The following is a 27,422-nucleotide window of genomic DNA, read 5'->3' as shown; positions in this document are numbered from 1 at the left end:
GGGGGGCGTGGACCTGACCAGGTAGTCACGGAGGGAACGGTCTTTGCGGAAGGCAGAGAGGGGTGGGGAGGGAAATATATCCCTGGTGGTGGGGTCTGTTTGGAGGTGGCGGAAATGTCGGCGGATGATTTGGTTTATGCGAAGGTTGGTAGGGTGGAAGGTGAGCACAGGGGCGTTCTGTCCTTGTTGCGCTTGGAGGGGTTGGGTCTGAGGGCGGAGGTGCGGGATGTGGACGAGATGCGTTGGAGGGCATCTTTAACCACGTGGGAAGGGAAATTGCGGTCTCTAAAGAAGGAGGCCATCTGGTGTGTTCTATGGTGGAACTGCTCCTCCTGGGAGCAGATACGGCGGAGGCGGAGGAATTGGGAATACGGGATGGCATTTTTGCAAGAGGTAGGGTGGGAAGAGGTGTAATCCAGGTAGCTGTGGGAGTCGGCGGGTTTGTAGAAAATGTCAGTGTCAAGTCGGTCGTCACTGATGGAGATGGAGAGGTCCAGGAAGGGGAGGGAGGTGTCAGAGATGGTCCAGGTAAATTTAAGGTCAGGGTGGAATGTGTTGGTGAAGTTGATGAATTGCTCAACCTCCTCACAGGAGCACGAGGTGGCGCCAATGCAGTCATCAATGTAGCGGAGGAAGAGGTGGGGAGTGGTGCCGGCGTAATTACGGAAGATCAACAGCTCTATGTAGCCAACAAAGAGACAGGCATAGCTGGGGCCCATACGTGTGCCCATGGCTACCCCTTTGGTCTGGAGGAAGTGGGAGGATTCAAAGGAGAAATTGTTAAGGGTGAGGATCAGTTCGGCCAAACGAATGAGAGTGTCGGTGGAGGGGTACTGTTGGGAACGTCTGGAGAGGAAAAAACGGAGGGCTTGGAGGCCCTGGTCATGGCGGATGGAGGTGTAGAGGGATTGGATATCCATGATGAAGATGAGGCGTTGGGGGCCGGGGAAACGGAAGTCTTGGAGGAGGTGGAGGGCATGGGTGGTGTCTCAAACGTATGTGGGGAGTTCCTGGACTAGGGGGAATAGGACAGTGTCGAGGTAGGTAGAGATGAGTTCAGTGGGGCAGGAGCATGCTGAGACAATGGGTCGGCCAGGGTGGTCAGGCTTGTGGATATTGGGAAGGAGGTAGAACCGGGCAGTGCGGGGTTCCCGGACTATGAGGTTGGAAGCTGTGGGTGGGAGATCTCCTGAGGTGATGAGGTTCTGTATGGTCTGGGAGATGATGGTTTGGTGATGGGGGGTGGGGTCATGGTCAAGGGGGCGGTAGGAAGAGGTGTCCTCGAGTTGGCGTTTGGCTTCAGCGATGTAGAGGTCAGTGCGCCAGACTACCACTGCACTCCCTTTGTCCGCTGGCTTGATGGTGAGGTCAGGATTGGAGCAGAGGGATTGGAGGGTTGCGCGTTGTGAGGATGAGAGGTTGGAGTGGGGGAGGGGGGTCGACAGGTTGAGGCGGTTAATGTCCCGGCGGCAGTTGGAAATGAAGAGGTCGAGGGCAGGTAATAGGCCAGCGCGGGGTATCCAGGTGGATGCAGTGTGTTGGAGGTGGGCGAAGGGGTCCTCGGAAGGTGGGCGGGAGTCCTGATTGTGAAAGTAAGCTCGGAGGCGGAGGCGACGGAAGAATTGTTCGATGTCACGGCGTGTATTAAATTCATTGATGCGTGGACGGAGGGGGACGAAGGTGAGTCCTTTGCTGAGGACTGATCGTTCGTCCTCAGTGAGGGGGAGGTCTGGAGGGATGGTGAAAACTTGGCAGGGCTGGGAGCTGGGAGCTGGTGTGGGTGTAGAGCTGGGAGTGGGGTCGGAGCCAGTACCTGGAGTGGGTGTGATGGTGGGGGGAATGGGGGTAGAGTCATGAGCAGGGGTAGTGTTCCCCTCGGGGTTCTGGGGGGTGGGGATAGTGACAGTGGGGTCTATGGGGGGGCGTGTCAGCAGAATGCAGGTGAGTGGCGTTGGTGGGGACGGAAGTGGTGGCAGACACGGCAGTAGGGGTGGCGGAAGTCACTGAGGGTGTGGCATCGGCGATGATGTGAGGGCCGGAAGTGGCTGTGGGAGTGGCCATGATGGGGGCAGAAGTGACATCATCAATCAGCGTGGGGGTGGTAGCTGCATCAGCCGCATGGCTAATGGTGTTTCCGAGGCCAGGGGAATCTTCTGGAATGTTCAAGGAGCGCTGGTTATGGAGGTGGGTAGATAAAAGTTTGTTGTACTTACAGTTTTTGATGTTTGAGATGGAATTGAAATACTGTTTGTTGAGAGTATGAATTCTCCTGAGGATGTATGAGCCTCTGGTGAAGCGCTGGTGTTCTGTCCCACTTTCTATTTATGTATCTTGGTCTCTTAAGGTGGGTGATATCATTTCCGGTTCTTTTTCTAAGAGATTGGTAAATGGGGTCCAAATTGTTGCATTTATTGGTGGAGTTCTGGTTTGAATGCCAGGTCTCTAGGAATTCCCATGCGTGTCTCTGTTTAGCCTGTCCTGGGATGGATGTGTTGTCCCAGTCAAAGTGGTGTCCTTCTTTGTCTGTATGTAAGGATACTAGTGATGGTGAGTCATGCCTTTTGGTGACTAGTTGGTGTAATGTATCCTGGTGGCTAGTTTTCTGCCTGTGTCCAATGTAGTGTTTGTCACAGTCCTGGCATGATATTTTGTAAATGACATCCATTTTGCTGGTTATTGGTGTTGGGCTCTTTAGGTTCATCAGTAGTTGTTTCAGTGTTTTAGTAGTTTAGTTGGTTACCATGATGCCTAGGGGTCAGAGTAATCTGGTAGACTACTTTCTACTCAAGACTGAATTTTTCACACTTTTCTAAAAGATTGGATGAATAATTCCTTGTGTATCTGTGACTTCCATTTAGCTGTACTTTGAATACCAGCTCAGTTGGCTGCATAGGGCTGCACGACAGGCCAGATCCTGACATCTGAACTGACAGTGAAACAAGCCAGTTCTGAATAGTTAAAAATCATACAGCACCAGGTTATAGTCCAACAGGTTTATTTGGAAGCACTAGCTTTCAGAGCACTGCTCCTGCATCAGTATGAAACAGTATATTCAGAGCACTGAGAAAGGGAGTGAATATTCAAGTCAGTAGATTGGATGCTGTTCAAAACATTTGACTTGAGTCTGGCAGCAAGGAATCCTTACAAACTGAAACTATTGGTAATCAAGGATGGGGTGGAAAAGGCCAAGTAGGCACTGAAAGACTATGGTGAAGTATCATGCACTTGGAAAAGATGTTCCATAATCAGTCAAGAAATTCAGTACTATCCAATGCAAAGCAACCACTTCACCATTACACTTAAATGATATCCTTACAGATGCTGCCAGACCTGCTGAGATTTTCCAGCATTTTCTCTTTTAAATATCATCTCTTTATTGCTACCTTTGCTTCTGGAGCCATGACTCACCTTCTCTCAGCCTCGTATAAATACCTCCCTATTTCTCCCCTTTTTTTAGCTTTGACAAAGGGTCAGTTAGACTCGAAAAATCAGCTCTTTTCTCTCCTTACAGATGCTGCCAGACCTGCTGAGATTTTCCAGCATTTTCTCTTTTGGTGGAAAGTTATAAGCAGGTTTGGAACTAAATAGTTTTAGTATCTTTAACATCAATGAGCAAGTTACTCATGAACAGATATTAGTTGATAACATTGTTGATGTTTCCTTAAATGTTGTCATTCATCTCAAAAGAACTAGAATATAAAATAGGTAAGTACTTCTGAGGCTTTATAAAGTTCTAGTCAGACCATATTTAGAGTATTGTGAGAAATGTTTGAATGTCACCCTTTCTCAGGTGAGAGGTGAGATGAGGTGAAATTAAGAAGGTAACCTCAATTGGTGTGAGAATTGAACCTGCGTTGTTGGCAACACTCGCCAGCCATCCAGCCAGCTGAACTCCTGTACTACCAGTAGCTTTCTGTTCAAGGGAATTATATTCTGTAGCATGAAATTTGGACACATGGTTTTCCCAAAGATCATTAAACATGGATTCTTTATTCCACCTGCATCAGGTCATTACAAACATGAAGAGAAATTAAGGTTAAACAAGAAAAATAGTATTCACGTGGAAATAAACCTGTGGTTGGCATCTGTTTGAGGAAATCCATTGCCTATCTTATCCTTCACAAGTAGATACCGGTTCCTCCAGACAAAATTTGCTCAATTGCTCTGGTTGCCATGCTTGGTGCCCTCCTCACAGTTGCTATCTGCTGCTGGAAGGTCTGGCACAACTGCTTGAGCTGCCCTCTCTCACTAAGCTACCAGTTGCTGGAAGTTCCATTCCAATTTGTGGGCTCAGGAGGAGGGTCTAGTTACAACATCCACCCAGACAGCCCTGTGTTATCATCCCTTACTGTTCTGATTGCTCAGGCAGAGGAAAACAAATTAAAACTCTGATGTGGACACTTTAAAATGAAAGTGTCTTCTTGTTCTTGCAGCATCAGCAGCTGTCCAACTAATGGAGAAAAGTGTCAGCTCTGTGTTTGAGCTGGCAATGAGGAGAATTGCCCACCACTCTGAATTGTCCTGATGGGATCCAATTAAGAGATTGCACTGAGCAGGTGCCACTACAGTCTCACTGCCTGCATGTGTTTGAGCCCAGCATTGGGTCTCAATGTCAGGATCCTTCATTCATCAGTCAGGTTCTGATCAACATTTTCCATTAACTCCTTTTAAGTAATTTCTGGCTTGTTGTGTATTTTCAGCATTTTTAGAAGTTTAGCTTCCAGCATTCAAAACATCTTGTTTTCACTTGAGGGAAGTTTTTTTAGTTTCCATTCAACAGGATAAAGTGTTGGGATCGCCATAAGATGGCTCAGCAGCTGATTCTGTCACTTCCTTGTCACAGTGATAGTCTCTGTGGCAGTAGATGGTCCCACCAAAATACTCATGAAACTTACCTTGTCATTACTCTACTGTCCCCAATCCAGTGTAATGGGTATAAAAATAAACTTCAGGTAAAACTTCTGTATATAGCCAACAGTTCCCCAAAAGAAATCTATGCTTTATAACAAAAGTAATACAATTTTCATGTGCAAATGTTCTTATTTTCTACATTTTAAGCGCTACCTGATGGGTTTCTCAATTGTTACATTGTTACTCAATTTAGTTGTGGAATACAGTGTTCATATACACACTGGAGATGAAGCAAATGCAGGTGCTGTTGGAACAGTTTTCATTATTGTCCATGGAGACAAGGGAGACTCTGGAAAACAGTGGCTGACAAAATCTAATTCAGAACTTGTCACTTTTGATAAAGGAAAGGTAAGTTTCAGTCATAGATTTACACTACATTCTGATTATGATGCTGTAGTTGTGATCTTATCTTTTCCTTTTTTGCAAATTTTTGCAATTTCTGCTAATCCAACCAATTTTCACCACAGTCGTAACAACAATGTGGTTTTTCTTTTCTTCTGTTTGTATTATAACAAAGGTATGAGCGTTGATTTAGCCACACTCTCTCAATTAGTCAGTATGTAGATAATATTCAGCATTTTTTAAAGTGTGCACAGTTATGAATAGACCAGATATTTCGCCTCACACTTTATATTTTTTACTAATGTCAGAACATTATCAAAAACCTTATAAAAGATCAGTCTAGATTACATCAAATGTCAGTATGCCTCAAAATTTTTAATCAAACTTCCCTTCTCCAGTCTATGTTGGTTGTCATTGATCAATTATTGCCTACTTGAACAGCAAATTATATTGCAATTTCGTTTTCCTGTAATTTATCCAATATTGAACTGGCCTATAGTTACTCAGGCTATTCCTTTCTCTCTTTTTAAGCACTAGTACAATGTCACCCATCCTCCTATCCTCCACCACCATTCTTAAGCTAGAATGGATTGAAGAATGATGGTCAGAGCCTATGCTATTTCTTGCCATGCTAAGCTGCTCTCCCTGCAAACCCCTTTCAGCTTGACTAGTTCCTGAAAATTATGTCCAGAACTGCCAATTCTCTTTTTGGGCTTGCCAAAATAAAAGGTCTTGTTGAGTTGTTTAATGAATGCTGTACTGCTGTGTCTTTTAAACCAAAATTATCCCATTTAATTTCAAGGTAGATGCAATGAACTCCATTAGCTGTCATTTTATTTCGCGCTACTTAGTCATTTGTTTACATGTTTAGTAGATAGAAGACAAAATAATTTTCTCTTATCACTTACAAATAGATTGTGCAACAATATGTTGTGATAAATGTAGTCAGCAAAAGTATGTTCAAGTTTTAGTTGCACAAGATTTTAGAAAAATCACTTTGAGGTAGTGCTGGTTAATGGTTCTTCACTCAAGAGTAGTTCTAACAGGGAGAAATTTGATTTCAATGCATTTAAATGATTACTGGTGGTGTGTGGATAATAGAAACCATCAAAAAATTGGGGCTGAATTTTGCCAGTGTTTAGCAAATTGGTTTAATCAGTGGGATTCATGACAGATAGTCCATGGTGATCTCCGCTGACCTTTCCCATGCAATTCTCTGTTCTTTATTTTATTAATTATGGAACTGACCTCTTTGGCATCTATTTCTTGCAATTTTACAGAAGAAGTAGTAAAAATGCTCACCTTTGCTGGCCGTTTGTGACATTCACCACACTAGCACCGTATTCAAACACCAGCTCTATAACAAACCAGAAACTGATCCTCACATTATGATTCTACACTATTGGAACCCAGCAGGTGATACAGAAATAGAAGCTGACACCTCATTTCACAGCAGGGAGCTGGTGACCAGGGTGGTTGTACAGAGTGGCAGTATCTTTTCCTCCAGATTACCAAAGGATGCCACATCATCAAATACAGCCTGGACAGAGAAAGTGGTCGAGGTTAGTGTGGACTAAAAAAAAATGACCAGCAGTGCTGAAAGAAGGTTAATGATCTTCTGTATTTGTAAGTAAAGGCCACCATCTTTTTTCTGCTACCTCACACACAAAGGGCCACCATTACTCACGCTAACTGCCACTGCACACATCTCTCACTAAGTCTCAAGGACTGCAACCTCATTACTGAATGCAGCTCAACACTTACTCACCTCATCCTCCAAAACTACTCATTCTTCCTGCGCTCTGCACTCCTCACTTACTCACTGGAGATACCTCACCATCTCTCCTACTCCTGTTTCATGACAATCACTTCATTCATCCACTTCCATCATATCAGTCCCTCCTGTTGTGCCATTATGAGACAGAATCTCTCAGAAGCAGCTCAAGAAAGCAAAAGTGCCAGTAGAGTAGCAGATGTTAAGTTTCTCAACCTGTATGGGGAGAAAATGCTGCAGTTAGCCAGAGAAGAAGGTAACTGGTCATGTGGATACACTGAGACCTGTATGAACATTAGCACCAGTGCTTATTCACTTTATCCTAAACAATCTTTTATTACTTAATTATATCCAATTTCTTCTCTTATTTAAGTATTAGTGGATTCCAGTGAACTGTAATGAGAGGTAAGCCAGCAGAATTGACAGTAAGCTCAACCCCCACTTCTGAGGAGAAGCCACTTTATCTTCATTTGGACCAGCAAATGTTTAATCTACATCCTTGACCAGTTCAGATTTCCACCTCAGTTGGTTCTCTTTCTAGATTAGATTCATGAACATGATCTACTGAGTGCATTATTGAAATGTCTATGCAGTTGGTCAAGGATGAAATGCCACATGTCCCTGACATTGATGACAGCCAAAGACCAGGCACCTGCTCAGCTCCAGACAGAGTATGATCCCATAGTCTCTGCCTTCATCAAAATTCACAGAGAGGTTCACGAACAGCCAGCACTTTTGTCAGAGGCAATGAGTAAACTGGATTAAAGGATGAAGGGGTTCATTAGATTAGATTCGATTTGATTACTTACAGTGTGGAAACAGGCCTTCGGCCCAACAAGTCCACACCGACCCTCCGAAGAGCAACCCACCCAGACCTATTCTCCTACATTTGCCCCTTCACCTAACGCTACGGGGAATTCAGCATGGCCACCTAACCTGCACATCTTTGGACGGTGGGAGGAAACCGGAGCAAACCCACACAGAAACGGGGAGAATGTGCAAACTCCACGCAGACAGTTGCCGGAGGCGGGAATTGAACCCGGGTCTGTGGCGCTGTGAGGCAGCAGTGCTAACCACTGTGCCACCGTGCCACCACCATATTATGAGTATTATGTTAGCTCCAGAACACATACATTTGGCTACTTCCATGGACAAATTATTTTAGTTCACTTATGGGATGTGGGCATCACTGGCTGGGCGTACGTTTGCTGCCCTTCACTTGTTGCCCTTGAGAAGGTGGTGAGCTGCTGTCTTGAGCTGATGTAGTCTGTGAGCTGTTGGTTGACCAATATTTTTAGGAAGGGAATTCCAGGAAGGAACAACGATATATTCACAAGTGAAGATGGTGAGTGGCTTGGAGGGAAATCTACAGGTGCTGGTGTTCCCATATATCTGCTGCCCTTATCCTTCTAACTGGAAGTGGTTGTAGGTTTGAAAGCTGCTGTTCAAGGTCATTGGTGAACTTCTGCAATGCATCTTTTAAGGTGCATTCCAAAAATGCAGTGGAGTAGGACGCTATGGACGGAGCTCATCTGTTCCGTCCATTCCCTCTCTTTTCTCTTTTTTTCTTCTCTTTCGTGTTTCTTTTCCTTCTCTCTTCTTTGTTCTTCCAACACAGACTCTCAACCACAGTGCAGGACCAGCAGAGCAGCCTCCTAGCCTGGCTGGGTGGAGTCTCAGCCTGACTTAGCAGACACTCGGCCCAGTGTGGCGATCTCTCAGTGACCCATGAAGGAATTCAACCCAACGTAGTGATCTTTCAATTATACATTGCAGTATCTTGGCCCAAGGTGGCCTCAGTATGGACTTCTGGTCTTGAGGGATTCCTCGATGTGCAGTCCCACTATGGTTAAGCACTTAAGAAAGACTGTAGTATTTGAACTTTCAGCTATATTTCTTTATTTTCTGCTCAGAACTAATAAGACATCACTGTACTGCAATTACTGCAAAGTTTACTTTTAAGTTGTTCTTTCTTTTTGCCTTGTTCTTAAGATTCTGTACCGAGGTGGCAACCAGTTAAACATTCTACTGTACTCTTGTACTTTTGTACTTGAGTATATATGACAATAAAATCAAATCAAATTTAGGTACTATACACTATTGCAATTGAGGGAGCAAATGTTTGTGGATATTTTACCAATCAAGCAAACTGCTTTGTCCTGGTATCAAGCTTCTCGAGTATATTTGCAAATGCACCCATCCAGGCAAGTGGGGAATATTCAATCATTCTTGAATGTGCCTTGTAAATGGTGGACAGAGTTTGAGGAATCAGGAGGTATGTTCCTCACAATGTCTGTAAGATAGGTGCACAGATGTATATTGCCATGACTAAGTATTTAAGGTGGGAGGAAGATGGACACATCAAGCTCCTTTCAGGTGTCCCATCCTCTCAGGAAGACAGGACAGTTCCAGCTGGTATCCAGATGGAAGAATAGCCACATACTGGTCTGTCAGAAGCTTCCTCTCGGGACACTCCACAAATGTCTACCTTTCTGCCTCCCCTTTGCCTTTGGTGCCCATGCCTGCAGAAGTCTAAATCGAGGAGCTGGACCTGCATTGGGCAAGACCTTCTTGACATTCCAGAGCCCTCTAGGCTCAGGCACCCTGGTGTGAACCAGCCAAGTCTTCCAGGCTAACAGGCCAATAGAGAGCAGACTCCCTGCATCCCATCAGGGTATCAGGACTCACTTAGAAGTACTGGGACAAAAATGAAGGGAAACGCTTATTGAGTTGCATAGATGACATAGGTGACACATTTAAAATAACCTTGCATTCTTGTAATAGTATCTTCAGTTATATTCTTAAGGTATCTGCTCTGGCATAATTTTCACTTTCAGACCTGCTGATGTTGCACCTGTTTGATGTACCAGCAGCCTGTTCAGATGTCATAAAGATGAAAGAAACTGTTAAGGACAAATATGCTCAGTATTCACATGCAGCCCAACTCCTTGACCATAGAGCGGCATCAGATGTCAGGGATGTTTGTACCATGACATGGATTGCTGCAGCCAAGTGTTTGCACTTTAAGTTGCATAACGCTGAGACTACAAGCAATAAACTTGGGCCTATCCATTCCACATATGTACTGTCCTTGTGAATATGAATTCAGTAATGATTCCACACATGTCTACAGGCAAAATTCCATTCCATGCTTTACAAGGGAGCATGCCACCATTCAATGCTAGGAGGTGTACAGTGGGAAATTCATATCTCCATTTTTCTTAAAGCACAGTGACTTGCCAAGACAAGCTACACAAAGTGTTGCCTTTCTCAGATTAAGTGATGTGCAAAGGGATGCTCAACCATTTCAGGGCAATTTACCAATCTGTGTGAACACTTAAACATTGAAGGCTAACCAGTGATGGAAGTGAATGAAGGAACTAGAACCATAGATATGATACAGCACAGAAGGGAACCATTTGACCCACCTTGTCCATGCCAACCCAAAGACACTCAGGTGCCCTTTCTAATCCCATCTTTCTGAAGATGGCCCATAGTCCTGCATTTTATAACAGCTAAGGTGCAGATCCAGGTACTTTGTGAAAGGACTTTTGCCTCCACCACCAACTCAAGCAATGAATTCCAGCCACCTACCATCCTCTGCATAAAAAAGTTTTTACTCTCATCCCTTCTGCCCCTTAGCTTGAATCTATGACCCTTTTTTTTTAAACTCTTCACCAAGGAAAACAGGTTCCTCTTGTCTACTCTATCTCGACCACTCACAGTTTTATACACCTCAATCAAGTCACCACTCAGCCTTCTCCATTCCAAGGGAAACAACTTCAACCTTACCAATCTCTCCTCATCACTACAATTCTGCAGCCTTGGCATCTTTCTGGTAAATCTTCTCTGCACTCTCTGCTGATAAATTATTACATTAAAAAGCACACAACACCAGGTTATAGTCCAAGGGGTTTATTTGGAAGTACAAGTTTTCAGAGCGCTGCTCCTTCAGCAGGTAGCCAGTGAAGTAGGATCAATAAACACAGATTTTTCTTTAGCTTAGATTCCCTACAATGTGGAAACAGGCCCTTCAGCCCAACAAGTCCACATCAACCCTCCGAAGAGCAACCCACCCAAGACCCATTCCCCTACATTTATGGGCAATTTAGCATGGCCAATTCACCTAACCTGCACATCTTTGGACTGTGGGAGGAAACCAGAGCACGCGGAGGAAACCCGCGCAGACACAGGGAGAATGTGCAAACTCCACACAGACAATCGCCTGAGGTTGGAATCGAACCTGGGATTCTGGTGCTATAAGCCACCAGTGTTAACCACTTAGTCACTGTGCTGCCCCAATTTTATAGCACAAAATCATAGTTCATGCAACTGATATGATATATTGAACAAACCCTAGATTGCTGTTAAGTCTTTCATCTTTTGGAATTGTTTGCAGGTTTTGATTTATTAATATGTAAATCCCAGAACATCTTTCAAGTTCACATTCCCGAGAAAATTAAGGTTTTATAAAAAAGGTGACATTTCAGCTCAGACAATAAAGTTACAGGTGTAAAGTTAGAGTCTGTCTGTAATCCAATCTTGAGTCAGACTGGTTCTATTTCCAAAGTAAGAATTCATAAAATGTTACATAGATTGACTACTTGCATTGATTGTTTGCTTTGTTGAGCAAAATAGAAGGTATCTGCAAATACAATTCTGCAAATGCAAATTCACCCCATAGTCTTAGATGTGTGTGTGCATGTGAGGGGAAGAGAAAGAGAGAGGGAGAGCGTGTGTGTGTGGGAGTGTGTGTGTGTGAGAGAGAGATAGAGAGTGCGTGTGAGAGAGATAGAGAGAGAGTGGGTGTGCGTGCATGTGAGAGAGAGAGATAGAGAGAGAGTGAGTGTGTGTGTGTGTGAGCGTGTGTGAAAGAGAGGGTTTGCGTGAGTGTCTGAGGATGTAAGTCTGTGTGTATAGTATAGTGGGTCACCTGTAGCATGACGTGAACCCCAGGTCCCAGTTGAGGCCATCCTCATGCACATTGAACTTGGCTATCAGCATCTGCTTGAACATTCTGCTTTGTTATGTATCCTGAAATCTGCCCTGGAGGACGGTCACCCGAAGATCTGAGGCCAAATGTCCCTGACCGCTAAAGTGTTCCCCGACTCGGAGAGAACATCCCTGTCTGGTGATTGCTGCACAGTGTCCATTCATTCATTGTCATAGCATCTGTTTGGTCTAGCCAATTTACCATGCCTCTGGGCATCCTTGGCTGCAGTGTATAAGATAGACAACATTGGCTGAGTCACATGAGTACCTGCCACATACATGGATCTCCTCATCAGAGCAATTATGTCCTCCCTGAAATGTGGTGTTCAGGACTGCACACAATACCCCAGTTGTGGCTTCGCCAGTCCCTTATACAATTTATATCCCTACTTTTGTGTTCCATACCTCTAACAAATAAAGAAGAACTTTCCATATCTCTTCTCTCCAATATATATTGCTACGATTTAGGGACATCTTGCACATCAAGATCTTTTCATCCAACTGTCTAAGTATGTTCCTGTATATCATGTATTCCCTTGTTTGACCTCCCAAAATGCATTATCTCACACTTATCAGATTTGAACTCCATCTGCCACTTTTCTGCTCATGCCACAAACTCATCTATATAATTTTGGAGCTTATAGCTATCCTCTACATTATCCACCACACAGCCAATTTGTGTTGTCTGCAAGTTTCCCAATTGTGCTCCTCATGTTCAATTCCAAATCATTAATGTATAATGCAGCAGAGTCCCAAGGGTCCTGCGGAGCACCACATGAAACGGCTTTCCATTCACAAGTGCCTTGTGATTTCCCCCAGCCTGTTGCCTATCATTAAGTACTGCACTACACAGCAGTCTGATATTATTGGTAGTGTTGTGTTGGTTATATGGCAGGTCAGTCTGTGGTGCATGTGAACTTAGTTATTTTTGAAGTCCTTGAATTTTTCTGTTGCTGAATAAATATTTCCTTATCCATATGATTGCTTAATATCTTCACCTGATCTCACCTTGATGTCTTACAAAATCCTCCTTATCTTTGAAAAGGTGACGAAGGAGGTTGATGAGGGGAAAGCGGTAGATGTGGTATATATAGATTTTAGTAAGGCGTTTGATAAGGTTCCCCATGGTAGGCTACTGCAGAAAATACGGAGATATGGCATTGAGGGTGAGTTGGAGGTTTGGATTAGGAATTGGCTGGATGGAAGAAGACAGAGGGTAGTAGTGGATGGCAAAGTTTCTTCATGGAGTGCCGTCACTAGCGGTGTTCCGCAAGGATCTGTTTTGGGACCATTGCTGTTTGTCATTTTTATAAATGATCTGGAAGAGGGGTTAGAAGGTTGGGTGAGCAAGTTTGCGGATGATACGAAAGCCGGAGGAGTTGTTGACAGTGAGGAAGGATGTGGCAGGTTACAGCAGGATATAGAGAAGCTGCAGAACTGGGCAGAAAGGTGGCAAATGGAATTCAATGTAGCTAAGTGTGAGGTGATTCACTTTGGGAAGAATAACAAAAAGATGGGGTACTGGGCTAATGGTCGGATACTTGGTAGTGTGGATGAGCAGAGGGATCTTGGTGTCCATGTACACAGATCTCTGAAAGTTGCCACCCAGGTAAATAGTGCGGTGAGGAAGGCATATGGCGTACTGGCTTTTATTGGTAGAGGAATTGAGTTCCGGAGTCCTGAGGTCATGATGCAGTTGTATAAGACTCTGGTGCGGCCGCATCTGGAATATTGTGTGCAGTTTTGGTCGCCATACTATAGGAAGGATGTGGAGGCACTGGAAAGGGTGCAGAGGAGGTTTACCAGGATGTTGCCTGGTATGGAAGGAAGATCGTATGAGGAAAGACTGAGACACTTGGGGCTGTTTTCATTAGAGAAAAGAAGGTTTAGGGGTGACTTGATTGAGGTGTACAAGATGATTAGGGGGTTAGATAGAGTTGACAGTGTGAACCTTTTCCCGCGTATGGAGTCGGGTATTACAAGGGGGCATAGCTTTAAATTAAGGGGAGGTAGATATAGGACTGAAGTTAGGGGTAGGTTCTTCACTCAGCGAGTCGTAAGTTCATGGAATGCCCTGCCAGTAGCAGTGGTGGACTCTCCCTCTTTATGGGCATTTAAGCGGGCATTGGATAGGTATATGGAGGATAGTGCGTTAGTATAGGTTAGGTGGGCTTGGATCGGCGCAACATCGAGGGCCAAAGGGCCTGTACTGCGCTGTATTCTTCTATGTTCTATGTTCTATGAGATAGCAGCAATCGGAGAGATAGAGCAGTAACTAGCAAGACTTTTAAGGTTAGGTGGATTTTAAGGCTTCAGTTTGCAGATAATATCAGAGTAGGAGAAAGTGAGGACTGCAGCTGCTGGAAGTCAGCATCAAAAAGTATGGCCCTGGCAAAGCACAGCCAGTCAGGCAGCATCTGAGGAGCAGGAGAGTCGAATGAAGAGCTTATGCTGAAAACGTTGACTCTCCTACTCCTCAAATGCTGCCAGACCGGCTGTGCTTTTCCAGGGCAACAATTTTTGATGCTGATTTCCAGCAGCTGCAGTCCTCACTTTCTCCTACTCTGATATTATCTGCTAACTGAAGCCTTAAAATCCACCTAACCTTAAAAGCCTTGCTAGTTACTGCTCTATCTCTCTGATTGCTGCTATCTCCCCAAAAAATAAGGAGAATTTTGTAAGACTATTACATTAAGGTGAGATCAGGTGAAGATATTAAACATACAATCATATTGTTGAAGAAATATTTTCTCAGCAACAGAAAAATTCAAGGTTTGGAGATGCCGGTGTTGGACTGGGGTGCACAAGCTTAAAAATCACAGAACACCAGGTTAGAGTCCAACAGGTTTATTTGGAAGCACTAGCTTTCAGAGCGCTGCTCCTTCCTCAGGTGGAATAATTCAAGGACTTCAAAAATAACTAAATTCACATGCACTGCAGACCGACCAGGGACTACCTGCCATATAACCAGTGCAACACCACCCAATGAAAGCAAGTTCAAATCCAGCTCAGCAGGTTTTAATGAGGTTCTACCTGCCCTCTCAAACTGAATGGTGCATTTTTGTATCAGACTTCATTAGATGATCCTTCAAGACAATTCTTAATATCATTTTTCATGCTCAGTATTGCTCTAGAGCTCCAATTTCTTCTCCATCACGAGCGCTTCTTCTTTGTCAGTTATGAAGGGTACAGAAGCCACAATGTTGTGAGACACTCTTTCTGGGCTATACTGCAAAAGCTTTGTTGAAACAGTCCAGGCAGCGAAGCCTTAATTTAAGGAGGCCTATTGTCTATTCCTCTGAAGTTAAAATGGACACATGGACAATATCTGTGATTTCTCAGATGAATTTGTGGACCAAGAATTGGGTGGTGTCTCACAAGTCACTAGTTGCTATTAGAATGAGCTTCTGTTAATAAAATTCAGAGCAACTGTGATTTTGATGGGCATTATGATGGGACGGCTGCCCAATCCTCCTGACCATAAAGCTTGCCCCAATAGATAACAGTTTGTTGGTGGTCTAGAACCTTTATTCATTTCTGACAGATGTTGATAATGACAGTGAGACAGGTAGATTCAGTGCCTGTTTATTTTCTTCTATCTTCTTGGAGGATCTTTAGCTGCTGTTTCTCCCTTTGGAAGTTTAATATCTTTTTCAATATTGAATTCTGGTTTCTAAAAAGATTGGAAAGAACCCTCTAAATAACTGCTCAATCTAGAAGAGTGAGCTGATAATCTGTCAGGAATTTGGAAATATAACAGTGTATCAATAACATTGAGGAGAAAGTGAGGACTGCAGATGCTGGAGATCAGAGCTGAAAATGTGTTGCTGGAAAAGCGCTGCAGGTCAGGCAGCATCCAAGGAGCAGGAGAATCGACATTTCGGGCATGAGCATGAAAGAAGGGCTCATGCCCAAAACGTCGATTTTCCTGCTCCTTGGATGCTGCCTGACCTGCTGCGCTTTTCCAGGAACACATTTTCAGCTATCAATAACATTGCTTAGGATCACTGGGGCGGCACGGTGGCACAGTGGTTAGCACTGCTGCCTCACAGCGCCAGAGACCTGGGTTCACTTCCCGCCTCAGGCAACTGTCTGTGTGGAGTTTACACATTCTCCCTGTGTCTGCGTGGGTTTCCCCCAGGTGCTCCGGTTTCCTCCCACAGTCTAAAAATGTGCAGTTTATGTGAATTGACCATGCTAAACTGCCCATAGTGTTAGGTGTAGGGGAATGGGTCTGGGTGGGTTGCTCTTTGGAGGGTTGGTGTGGACTTGTTGGGCCGAAGGGCCTGTTTCCACACTGTAAGCAATCTACTCTAATCTAAACTTACATCAGGCATAATAAAGTGACATATTATGGCCTCACACATAGTGGCCTTCATAAATACACCAATGTCATGCCGAGACATAATCTTACGCAGACTTACGTTGCAAAACTAAAGGGCTAATGCAACATTGGGTGAGTTAATTTCAGGCACTTCTCCACCATGATAGCAACTCCTCCCTACAAACAACCACCCTTTACAGTTAGATGTGGAAAATGGCAGCTCTGAAACATGTAAGTTATAGATAACAATGCAAAAATAGCAAAACTAAATGAGACTTCCAGTCATATATCTACATAGAACAAAGAACGGTTTTGCACAGAAATTACTGTTGAGTCTCACATTATGATGAGGAAGCTATTGGAGAGAATTCTTGGGGATAGGGTCAAATTTGGAAATGGTCAAATTAGGGATGGTCAACATGGCTTTCTGCAGGACAGGCCATGCCTTCTAATTTGATTGAAATTTTCGAAGTGCTGGTAAAAGTGATTGATGAGAGTAGAGCAGTGAATGTTACATAAGGCTTTCGACAAGGTACCTTCTGATAGGGTCATTCAGCAGATTAAGATGCATGAGATCCATAGGGACTTGACCATTTGGATTCAGAATTGGCTTAGCGAAAGAAGACAGAGAATACTGGTGGAGAGTTGTTTTCAAGCTGGAGGTCCGTGACTAGGGGTGCTCCCCAGGGATCCATACTAGGACCTCTGCTCTTTGTGACATATAGGAAAATGTAGATGGGTGTGTCATTAAGTTTGCAGATGGTAAAGGTTTGGTGGAATTGTGGATAGTGTAGAAGGTTGTCAAAGGATACAGCAGGATATAGATCAGTTGCAGATATGGGCAGTGAAATGGCAGATGAAGTTTAATCTGAGTAAGTGTGACGTGCTGCACTTTGGAAGATCAAATGTTAAGGAAATATAAACAGCTAATGGCAGGACCCTGAACAGCATTAATGTAGAGGGGGATCATAAGGTTCAAGTTCATAACTCCCTGAAAGTGGCTACGTGAATAGATTGGGTGGTAAAGAAGGTGTATGGCATGCTTGCCTTTACTATTTGGAGAATTGAGTACAGGAGACAGAATGTTACGTTGCAACTTTATAATACTTTGGATTAGCCAGACTTAGAGTATTGTGCTCAATTCTGGTTGCCACATTACAGGAAGGATGTGGAGGCTTTGGAGAGGGTACAGAAGAGATTTACTATTTTGCTGCTGGGATTAGAGGATATGACCTATAAAGAAAGGTTAGAAAAACTTGGGTTGTTTTCTCTGGAGTGACAGAGTCTGAGGGCAAACTTGATAGCAGTCTATAAAATGAGATGCATAGATGATGGTCAGAATCTTTTTCTCAAAATTGAAATGTCTGATAATACGGAGTATGCGTTTAAGGTGAGAGGGGGTAAGTTTAAAGGCGATGTGAGGGGCAAGATTTTTACACAGAGTAGTAGAAGTCTGGACCATATTGCCGGGGTGGTTGTGGAAGCAGATACCACAGAGGCATTTAAGAGACGTTTAGATAAGCACATGAATATGCACAAAATGAAGGGATATGGAACAAGGGCAGGCAGAAGACATTATTTTAATTTGGCGTTATGTTAAGCCCAACATCATGGGCCAAAGGGCCTGTTCCTGTTCTGTGCAGTTCTATGTTCTATGTTCTATAAACAGGCCCTTCAGGCCATCACGACTTCGTTGACACGTGTTCCTTTTCTGAACTAAAAATGTTTTTCTTTTCATAGCTCTAACACCTCTATTCTGTGCCTCTTCGTACATCTGTCAAGATGCCTCTTAAGTATTACTACTGTTTCTATGTCCACCAACTCCACTCGCAGCTACTTCCACCCTTGGTGTAAAAAACCTGCCTCTCACATCTTCTTCTAATTTGCTTCCTTTTAACTTAAAATTACATCCCCTTGTAATTGACATTTTTACTCTGAGAAAGACTCAGATGATCCATTCTATCCATGACCCTCATAATCTTTCAAACTTCTGTTAGGCTGCCCTCATCCTTCAATGTCAAGTGAAAAGAAACCAAATTTGTGTAATCTCTCCTCATACTAACACCCTTCAAACTAGGCAATGTTCTGGTAAACCATTTCTCTACCCTCTCCAAAGCTTCTACATCCTTCTAGTAATGTGGCAACGAGAACTGTACACAATATTCTAAATGTGGTCAAACTAAAGTTCTATACAGCTGCAATATGGCCTGCCTATTTTTATAGTCTATTCCCCAACAGATAAAGGAAAGGATGCCACATGCCTTCTTGACCACCTTATCCACATAAGTGCCACTTTCAAGGATCTGGTTATGTATACACCCAGATCCGTCTGTATGTTGATGCTGTTAAGGGTTCTGCCATTTACTATATATTTTCCTCCTTCATTAAATCTCCCAAAATACATCACTTTGCATTTGTCCACATTAAACTGTATCTGCCATTTCTCTGTCCAAATTTTCCGTCTGTCTACATCCTGCTGTATCCTCTGGTAATCTCCTCACTGTCCACAGCTCCCCAAGTTTTATGAAAACTTGCAACTTACTAATCAAGGTACCTATATTCTCCTTCAAATCATTTAAGCATATTACAAACTACAGGGATCCCAGCACTGATTCCTGCAAAACACTATTCACAGGTCTTCTGTCAGAAAAACACCCTTCTTCACTACTCTCTGTCTTCTATGACCAAGTAATTCTTACCAGATTACTTGATCCCATGTGACTAAACATTTTGTATCAGCTTCCATGAGACACCTTGGCAAAAGCCTTGCTAAATCCATTTAGATTATGCCCAGCCCTCAGCAATCATCATCTGGGCAACAAGATGGCACAGTGGTTAGCACTGCTACGTTATAGCACCAGGAACCTGGGTTTGATTCCAGCCTTGGGTGACTGTCTATGTGGAGGTTGCTTGTTCTTTTGCTGGCTGCATGTGTTTCCACTGGGTGCTCAAGTTTCCCACCACAGTCCAAAGAACTGCAAGTTAGGTGTATTTGCCATGATAAATTACCCCACAGTGTCCAGGGATGAGCAGACGAGTTGTGTTAGCCATGCTAAGTATGGGGCTATGGGAATGGGTTGGGTCTGGATGGGATGCATTTTGGAGGGTCTATACAGACCTGATGTGCTGAATGACCTCTTCCTGTACGTGTGATTCTATATTCTTTGTAACTTACTCAAAAAAAACAATAAATTTTGTGAGACATGACCTTCCACACACACACAATCATGCTGCCTATTGCTAATAAATCCATATTTTTCTAAATGTGAGGAAATCCTATCCCTCGGAACCTTCTCAAATAATTTCCATACCACTGAGATAAAGCTCACCGGTCTGTATTTTCCTGGATTATCCCTGTTGATCTTCTTGAACAAATGAATATTGCTCTTCTCCAGTCCTCTGGGCCCTCACCTGAGACTAAATAGGATACAGAGATTTCATACAATGCCCCAGTAATTTCCTTAACTGTCTCCCCTAGCATTCTCAGATAGATCCCCATCAGATCTTGGGGACTTGTCTACCTTAATGCTTTTCAAAGCACCCAACATCTCCTTTTTCATATTGATATGCCCTAGAATATTAATATATCCTCCTTGGTCTCACCATCCGTCATGTCCTTCTCCTTTGTGGATGCTGATGCAAAGTATTCATTAAGCACTTCACCCTTAAAAGGTTCCCAAATGCGGATTTACCCTCAAACAACCACCCCCAATCTATATTCCCCAGTTCCTGTCTAATATTTATAGAATCCCAACAGTGTGGAAGCTGGTCATTTGGTCCATCAAGTCTACACTGCCTGTCTAAAAGTCGACCAACTCCTCCCAGCACTATGATCCTGCATTTACCATGGCTAATCCAGGTGGAATTGAACCCAGGTCCCTGTGCCACTCTAGTCATAATTATCATAGAACATAGAAAAGTACAGCACAGAACAGGCCCTTAGGCCCACGATGTTGTGCCAAGGTTTAATCCTAACATAAAATGTAATACTTAACCTATGCATCCCTCAACTTATTGCTATCCATGTGCATATCCAGCAGTCGCTTAAATGTCCCTAATGACTCTGCTTCCACCACCACAGCTGGCAATGCATTCCATGCATTCACAACTCTCTGCGTAAAGAACTTACCTCTGACGTCTCCTCTATACCTTTCTTCTAATATCTTAAAACTATGGCTCCTCGTACCTGTCAATCCTGCCCTGGGGAAAAGTCTCTGGCTATTGACTCTGTCTATTCCTCTCATTATTTTGTACACTTCGATCAGGTCTCCTCTCTTCCTCCTTCTCTCCAGAGAGAAAAGTCCAAGCTTATTCAACCTTTCTTCATAAAACAAGCCCTCCAGTTCAGGCAGCATCCTGGTAAACCTTCTTTGCACCTTCTCCAAAGCCTCTGTATCTTTCCTATAGTAGGGCAACCAGAACTGGACACAATATTCCAAGTGTGGTCTCACCAGTAACTTGTAGAACTGTAGCAAAACCTCACGGCTCTTAAACTCAATTCCCCTGTTAATGAAAGCCAAAACACCATATGCTTTCTTAACAACCCTATCCACTTGGGTGGCAACTTTGAGGGATCGATGTCCTTGCACACCCAGATCCCTCTGTTCCTCCACACAGCCAAGAATCCTGTCTTTAATCCTATATTCAGCATTTGAGTTCAACCTTCCAAAATGCATCACTTTGCATTTATCCAGGTTGAATTCCATCTGCCATTTCTCAGTCCAGCTCTGCATCCTGTCTGTGTTGCACTGCAGCCTGCAATAGCTCTCAATACTATTAATGGAACCTCCAATCTTTGTGTCATCTAAAAATTTACTAACCCTCTGCTCAACCTCCTCATCCAAGTCATTTATAAAAACTACGAAGAGCAGAGGCCCAAGCCCTGTGGGACCCCACTCATCACTGACCTCCAGGCAGAATATTTTCCATCCAAAACCACTCTCTGCTTTCTGTCAGCCAACCAATTCTGAATCCAGATAGCCAAATCTCCCTGTATCCCACACTTCCTGACATTATGAATGAGCCTACCATGGGGAACCTTATCAAATGCCTTGCTGAAGTCCATATACACCATATTCACTGCTCAACCTTCGTCGACCTGTCTTGTCACCTCCTCAAAGATCTCAATAAGGTTTGTGAGGCATGACCCACCTCTCACAAAGCCATGCTGACTGCTTTTATTCACACTATGCTTTGCCAAATAGTCATAAATCCTATCCCTCAGAATTCTTTCCACAACTTTGCTGACCACAGATGTAAGACTGACTGGTCTGTAATTACTAGGGATTTCCCTATTGCCCTTCTTGAAAAGAGGAACAACATTTGCCTCCTTCCAATCCTCCGGTATGACTCCCATGGAGAGTGGGGAGGCAAAGACCCTCGCCAGCGGCTTAGCAACCTCCTTTCTCGATTCCCGGAGCAGCCTAGGATAAATCTAGTCTAGCCCTGGGGACTTATCAATCTTAATGTTTTCCAAAGTTTCCAGCACATCAACTTCATCAATCATGATCTGGTCAAGCCTGTATCCCAGCTCCTCAAAGTTCCCTTTCCTTTTTGAAAACCAAAACAAAAATCTCATTTAGGGCTTCCCCTATCTGCTTAGATTCCACGCACAAGTTCCCTCCACTATCCCTGATCAGCCCTACCTTCTCCCTGGTCATTCTCTTATTCCTCATGTATGAGTAAAATGCCTTTGGGTTCTCCCTAATCCTTCTTGTCAAACCTTTTTCGTGCTCCCTCCTGGCTCTCCTCAGTCCATTTCTGAGCTCCTTTCTAGCAAGGCTGTAATCCTCTAAAGCTGTGCTAAATCCTTGCTTCCTCTACCTTATGTAAGCTGCCTTTTTCCTTTTGACGAGAAGCTCTTCTGTTCTCGCCATCCAAGGTTCATTAATCTTATCCCTTCTTACCTGTCTCAGAGAAACAAATTTGTGCGTCACTCGCAACAACTGCTGCTTAAATAGTCTCCACATGTCTGCTGTACCGTTTCTGTGGAACAATTGCTCCCAGTCTGTACTTCCCAACTCCTATCTGATTGTGTCATAATTTTCTTTTCCCCAATTAAATATCTTCCCTGGGTAATAGCTCCTTTCACTCTCCAAGGCTACGGTAAACGTGAGGCAGTTGTGATCACTGTCACCAAAGTGTTCCCCCATCGCGAGATCTGACACCTGTCCTAGATCATTGCTGAGCACCGAATCCAAAATGGCCTCTCCCCTCATTGGCCTGATTAGATTACATTAGAGTGTGGAAACAGGCCCTTCGGCCCAACAAGTCCACACCGACCCGCCGAAGCGCAACCCACCCATACCCCTACATTTGAGCCTTACCTAACACTACGGGCAATTCATCTGACCTGCACATCTTTGTGACAGTGGGAGGAAACCGGAGCACCCAGAGGAAACCCATGCAGACACGGAGAGAACGTGCAAACTCCACACAGTCAGTCGCCTGAGGCGGGAACTGAACCTGGGTCTCAGGTGCTGTGAGGCAGCAGTGCTAACCACTGTGCCACCATGCCGCCCACAAACTGTCCACATACTGAGTAACTGTCCGTGCCTGTCCACATATTGAGTAAAGAAACCCTCCTGAACACACCTAACAAAACTGGCTTCATCCAAACCATCTGCACTTAGGTGGTTCCAGTCGATATTGGGAAAGTTGAAATCATGCATAACAACAACCCTGCTACATCTGCATTTTTCCAGAATCTGCCCGCCTATGAGTTCTTCAATCTCTCTACTGCTATTAGGTGGTCTGTAGAAAATGTGATGGCTGTTCCCTTGCTTTTCCTAACTTTCACCCATACTGACTCAGTAGACAAACCTTCCTCAACAACCTTCACTTCTGTAGCTGTGATGCACTCTCTGATTAGCAATGCTACACCCCCTCCTCTTTTTCCACCCTCTCTGTTCTTTTTAAACATTCTAAACTCTGGAACATCAAGCAACCATTCATGTCCCTGTGAAACCCACATCTCCATTATGGCCACAACATCATAATTTCCCTAGTTTCATATTACTGCTTCAGGACTACTCTTATCCTTATCCATAAGTAGCTTTAAATTTACAGAACTATTGGCACTATTTCCAAAATGTTTGCCCATTTGAAACATTGATCATCTGGCAGGGCTCATTCTCCAATGCCAGGTCTGGTATGGCCCTTTCCCAAGCTGCACTATTTAAATATTGTTTTTAAATACCATCTTGGACACACCTAACAAATTCATCCTCTGTCCAAGGTCCTGGCACTAAGAGAGTCCCCATCAATCTAGGGGAAGTTGAAATCATGCACCACAACACCCTTGTTGTTTTCACATTTTTCTATAATCTGTCTACGTATATGTTTGTCGGTCACTCGCTGGCTGCTGGGAAGCATGTAGTAGAATCGCAGGATTCTACCCTTCCTGTTTCTGAGCTCTACCCATATGGTCTTGCTTGATGAGCCCTCCAAGGTGTTCTCCACCAGTACAGTGATATCAGTAATGCAACTCCCCCTCCTCTTTTACATCTCTCTCTATCATGCCTGAAATATCAAAATCCCGGAATGTTAAGCTACCAGTCTACTCTGTCTCTCAACCAATTCTCTGTCACAGCTACAACATCATAGTTATATGTACTCTAATGTAATCTATGCTCTCAGTTCATCTCCCTCAAATATACCTCAGATTGTCAGTCCTTCCATGTTCAGACATCTTTCTCCAGTGTGTTCTTCCCTTAGTCTTACTGACCTTAATCTTTGACTCCTCCTCAATAATTTTACTTGCTGACCTACCACTCTGGTTCCTGGTCGCTGCTATCCTAGTTTCACCCTCCCGAGTGGCATGAATCTCAGTTCCAGGACACGGTGCTCCTTCAGTTTAGGTGAAATTTGTCCTTCTTGCACAGGTTGCCCCTGCCCAGGAAGGCATCCCAATGATTCACATACGTAAAGTCCTTACTCCCACACCAGCTTTTTAGCCACATATTTAAATGTACTATCTTCCTCTTCATTGTCTCACTGTCATATGGCACAGGAAGTAATCCTGAATTTGTAATCCTGGAGGTCCTGGTCTTCAAATTCCTACCTAACTCCCTGAAATTCCTAACTCATTTCACTTTCTGTTTTGTTGTCTGTAACAATGTGGACCACAACCTCTGGTTGCTCACCATCCTCCATCAGAATAACCCGTGCCCACTGAGAGATATCCTTGATTCTGGCACCAGGAAGGCAACATAACACCCTGGTGTTTCGTTTGTGGCCACAGAAATGCTTATCTGTGCCCTGATTGCAGATTCCACAGTGCTTGCCTACACTTTGATCCTCCCAGCTATACATAGTTTTGTGTATTTGACATGATGGGGCCAACTGATGCCAAGTATCGCACAATCATGATTGTTTGAGACCATAATTTGTAATGTTAATGGTTGCCCGAAGACCGATCAATTGAATGCAATTTGTGGTGTATGAAGTGACATTACAGAATCAGTGTATCCATGATTTTCCTGACATATTAATAATTATACTCTGTTCCTGAAGAGAAAAAGTAATCAGAGTAATCACTTTGTGGCCATTGTATCTCATTATTACATAGTTATGTTTGGTGCATTGTTGCTATATTATTCTTCTGTCTATAATGACCATTCTGTCTACCCATATTTCCATTCAACTTCTATATATCAGAGTTCTAAAGAAGCGTCACTGGACCCAAAATGTTAACTCTGATTTCTCTCCACAGTTGCTGCCAAAATTGCTGAGTTTTCCAGCAATTTCTATTTTTGTTTTTGTTCCTTTACATTATGGTTATTCTTTCCAGTTCATCCCTGAGCCCACTACTTTGCAAATTTCCATGCCCTTGCTGGCTATGAAATCTCCTCACATTGAGGTTAGCATGTTTGTGAATTATGCAAGCTCCCCTCCTTCCTGTGTTCTATTAAGATCACTCTCTTTTATCTCTCATTGTCCCCTTTCACTATCATCACTCCTACAGTGATCCAGTCAAATCAATCTCAAACACAGACTTTAGCATTCCACTTTCCCCTTAATGCCACCGACAGTCCATTGATGCCTAAATTTCCTGGACTCACTTGGGAGGAAAACCCCACCACTGGATGCAAGTCTCAATAGCACCTGAGCTTGTGATCTGATAACTGATTGCACTGGACTTGCAGGCCTGACTGTTGCTTAACTCACAAACCACAAGGATCCCCAGATTCTGCTGAGACCAAGTGCCTGAAGCTATCCTCTTGGACTGAGATCAAACTTTGGTGGAGCCCTATGGCTGATTATAGTCCCCCTTAACTCCACTGAAGAATGGTCTCCTTTCACTTTCAAATGTAGCCACTTAGTTGAAACACATGCAATGTGTTTTCTGTCTGAGTGCCTAACACATGTTATAGGTGTGACATTGAAATTGCCTAGTATAGAAACATGTCAACCCCTTGGCTGTTCACTGTTCTGCACAGTAAGAAACTACCTACCTCTCACTTTATGCTAAAAAGCAGTGCAAGCCAGAGAAACAGAAAGTCTATAGGTTATGGCTGAAGTGTCTATGTGCTGAAACATAATGCCAGCTCCAGAGACCTCAGCCTCAAAAATGAGCAACGTAAGTGAGCACTAAGAATGACAGATAAAAACCATAAGACGCATTCTTTTTAGGTGTATGAGGTGCATACATGTTCCTGCTTACAAGGAGACCTGACAAACTCATGCAAGGAGTAAGTGTCTGTGAGGTCCAAAGTGAAATCCTGAAGGGCTGGAGTGGTATGAACTAGTTCAAAAGCAGCCATGATGAAGTGGTGAGTTGACAAAAAAGGGTGAAACATGATTGAGCAAACATGGTGTAGACAATGGAGCTATTTGAAGGCTAAGAGAAGCAAGTGGTAGGCTGTAACACTTTCATGTCAGAAATTGGCATGATCTAGTTTTTCAGGAAAAAGGGAAGAATCAGACACTTAGAAATAACGCAAGATTCACTATCACTGAGATGAATGTACATGAGAATAACATAGTTGCCACTCAGTGAAATTCATAACTAGCTGTTTTGAAACTTATCAGAATATCAGAATTTTTTTGTTCTGCACATTAGGAATCTGATTTTTTAATGTTTGCTGTTGCATGTCCCACCAAGGCCATCTTATGAAGACATGGGAAAAGTCCACCCTTGAAATGACTTCACTTACATGCAATTCTCTGACTAAGCAGCTCCAAATTTTACTTTTTTTCTTAACGTAAAGAAATGAAGGATACTTACATTTTTTTCTAAATGTCTGCATTTTCAGGTGGACATATTCAGATTTAGTGCAGTGTACCTTGGAAAACTCCATGATATTGTTATTGGATACAATAGCCAGAGAAAAGGTATTTCTAATCACAATATTTCACTTTAACATTATGTAAGCAGTATTGAGTTGATATGGATATCAAACAATTATATTTTTTCCACATCTCTGCAAGGTTCAATGTACTGTTTACTGCTGAATTGTCAATATGAAACTGCCAAGGCTTATTGTCTCTTTTTGGGAATCAATTCACCATTTGTCAGTTCAATGTTTACCTTTGAGTCAACATCACAGAAACAATCTTGTCATTATCATGTTACTGTCTGTGGGACCTTGTTGTGCACTAATTAACTGACATATTTCCTACATCAAAACAGTGTCACAGACATACTTCATTGCTCGTAATGTGTTTGGTATATCATGAGATTAACAAAAGTACTTTTTTGTGCATCCTTTATGTGGTAAAGAAAAATCAACACTTTTCATCCCCACTATCACTCTGATCACAATGCCACTAATTCATATTGAAGTGTAATTCCATGATAGATTGTAACACTCCAGAGTTTTTTTCCAACTGGCTAACCTTCATTATGTGAATGAAGAGATTATTGAGAAAATGAGAGAATAAATCCCAATTTGGACGTGTTGGGCTAGATGTCCTATTTCTCCATTGTAGTTTCTATACAAAGGATTATTAATGATAACAGTAATTTTAAATACTAGCTGTATTTTGGCAAAATTCTCCAGATCATCCAATTTATACAGTTGAAAAGCAGCTGAAACCGTGATATGACTGACTTTTCTCCTATTCTTATTACCAAAC

At 43.3% G+C, this 27,422-nt stretch overlaps 1 protein-coding gene across 1 annotated transcript in view; it reads left to right on the top strand.

Moving 5' to 3' along the window:
- LOC122549478 (lipoxygenase homology domain-containing protein 1-like) overlaps positions 1-27,422 on the top strand; it is a 145,756-nt gene that overhangs the window by 6,271 nt on the left and 112,063 nt on the right. Inside the window, exons 2-3 of the mRNA XM_087985872.1 lie at positions 5,059-5,259; positions 26,600-26,678. Coding sequence (XP_087841998.1) covers positions 5,059-5,259; positions 26,600-26,678 — 280 coding nt within the window. The remainder of the gene's footprint in view (positions 1-5,058; positions 5,260-26,599; positions 26,679-27,422) is intronic.

Source organism: Chiloscyllium plagiosum, unplaced genomic scaffold (assembly GCF_037043375.1).
Source record: "Chiloscyllium plagiosum isolate Xiang-an unplaced genomic scaffold, Cpla_swu_hap1 HiC_scaffold_4, whole genome shotgun sequence".
NCBI lineage: Eukaryota > Metazoa > Chordata > Chondrichthyes > Orectolobiformes > Hemiscylliidae > Chiloscyllium > Chiloscyllium plagiosum.
The sequence above is the reverse complement of the archived record's forward strand: the minus strand, read 5'-3'. Positions and strand labels throughout refer to the sequence as shown.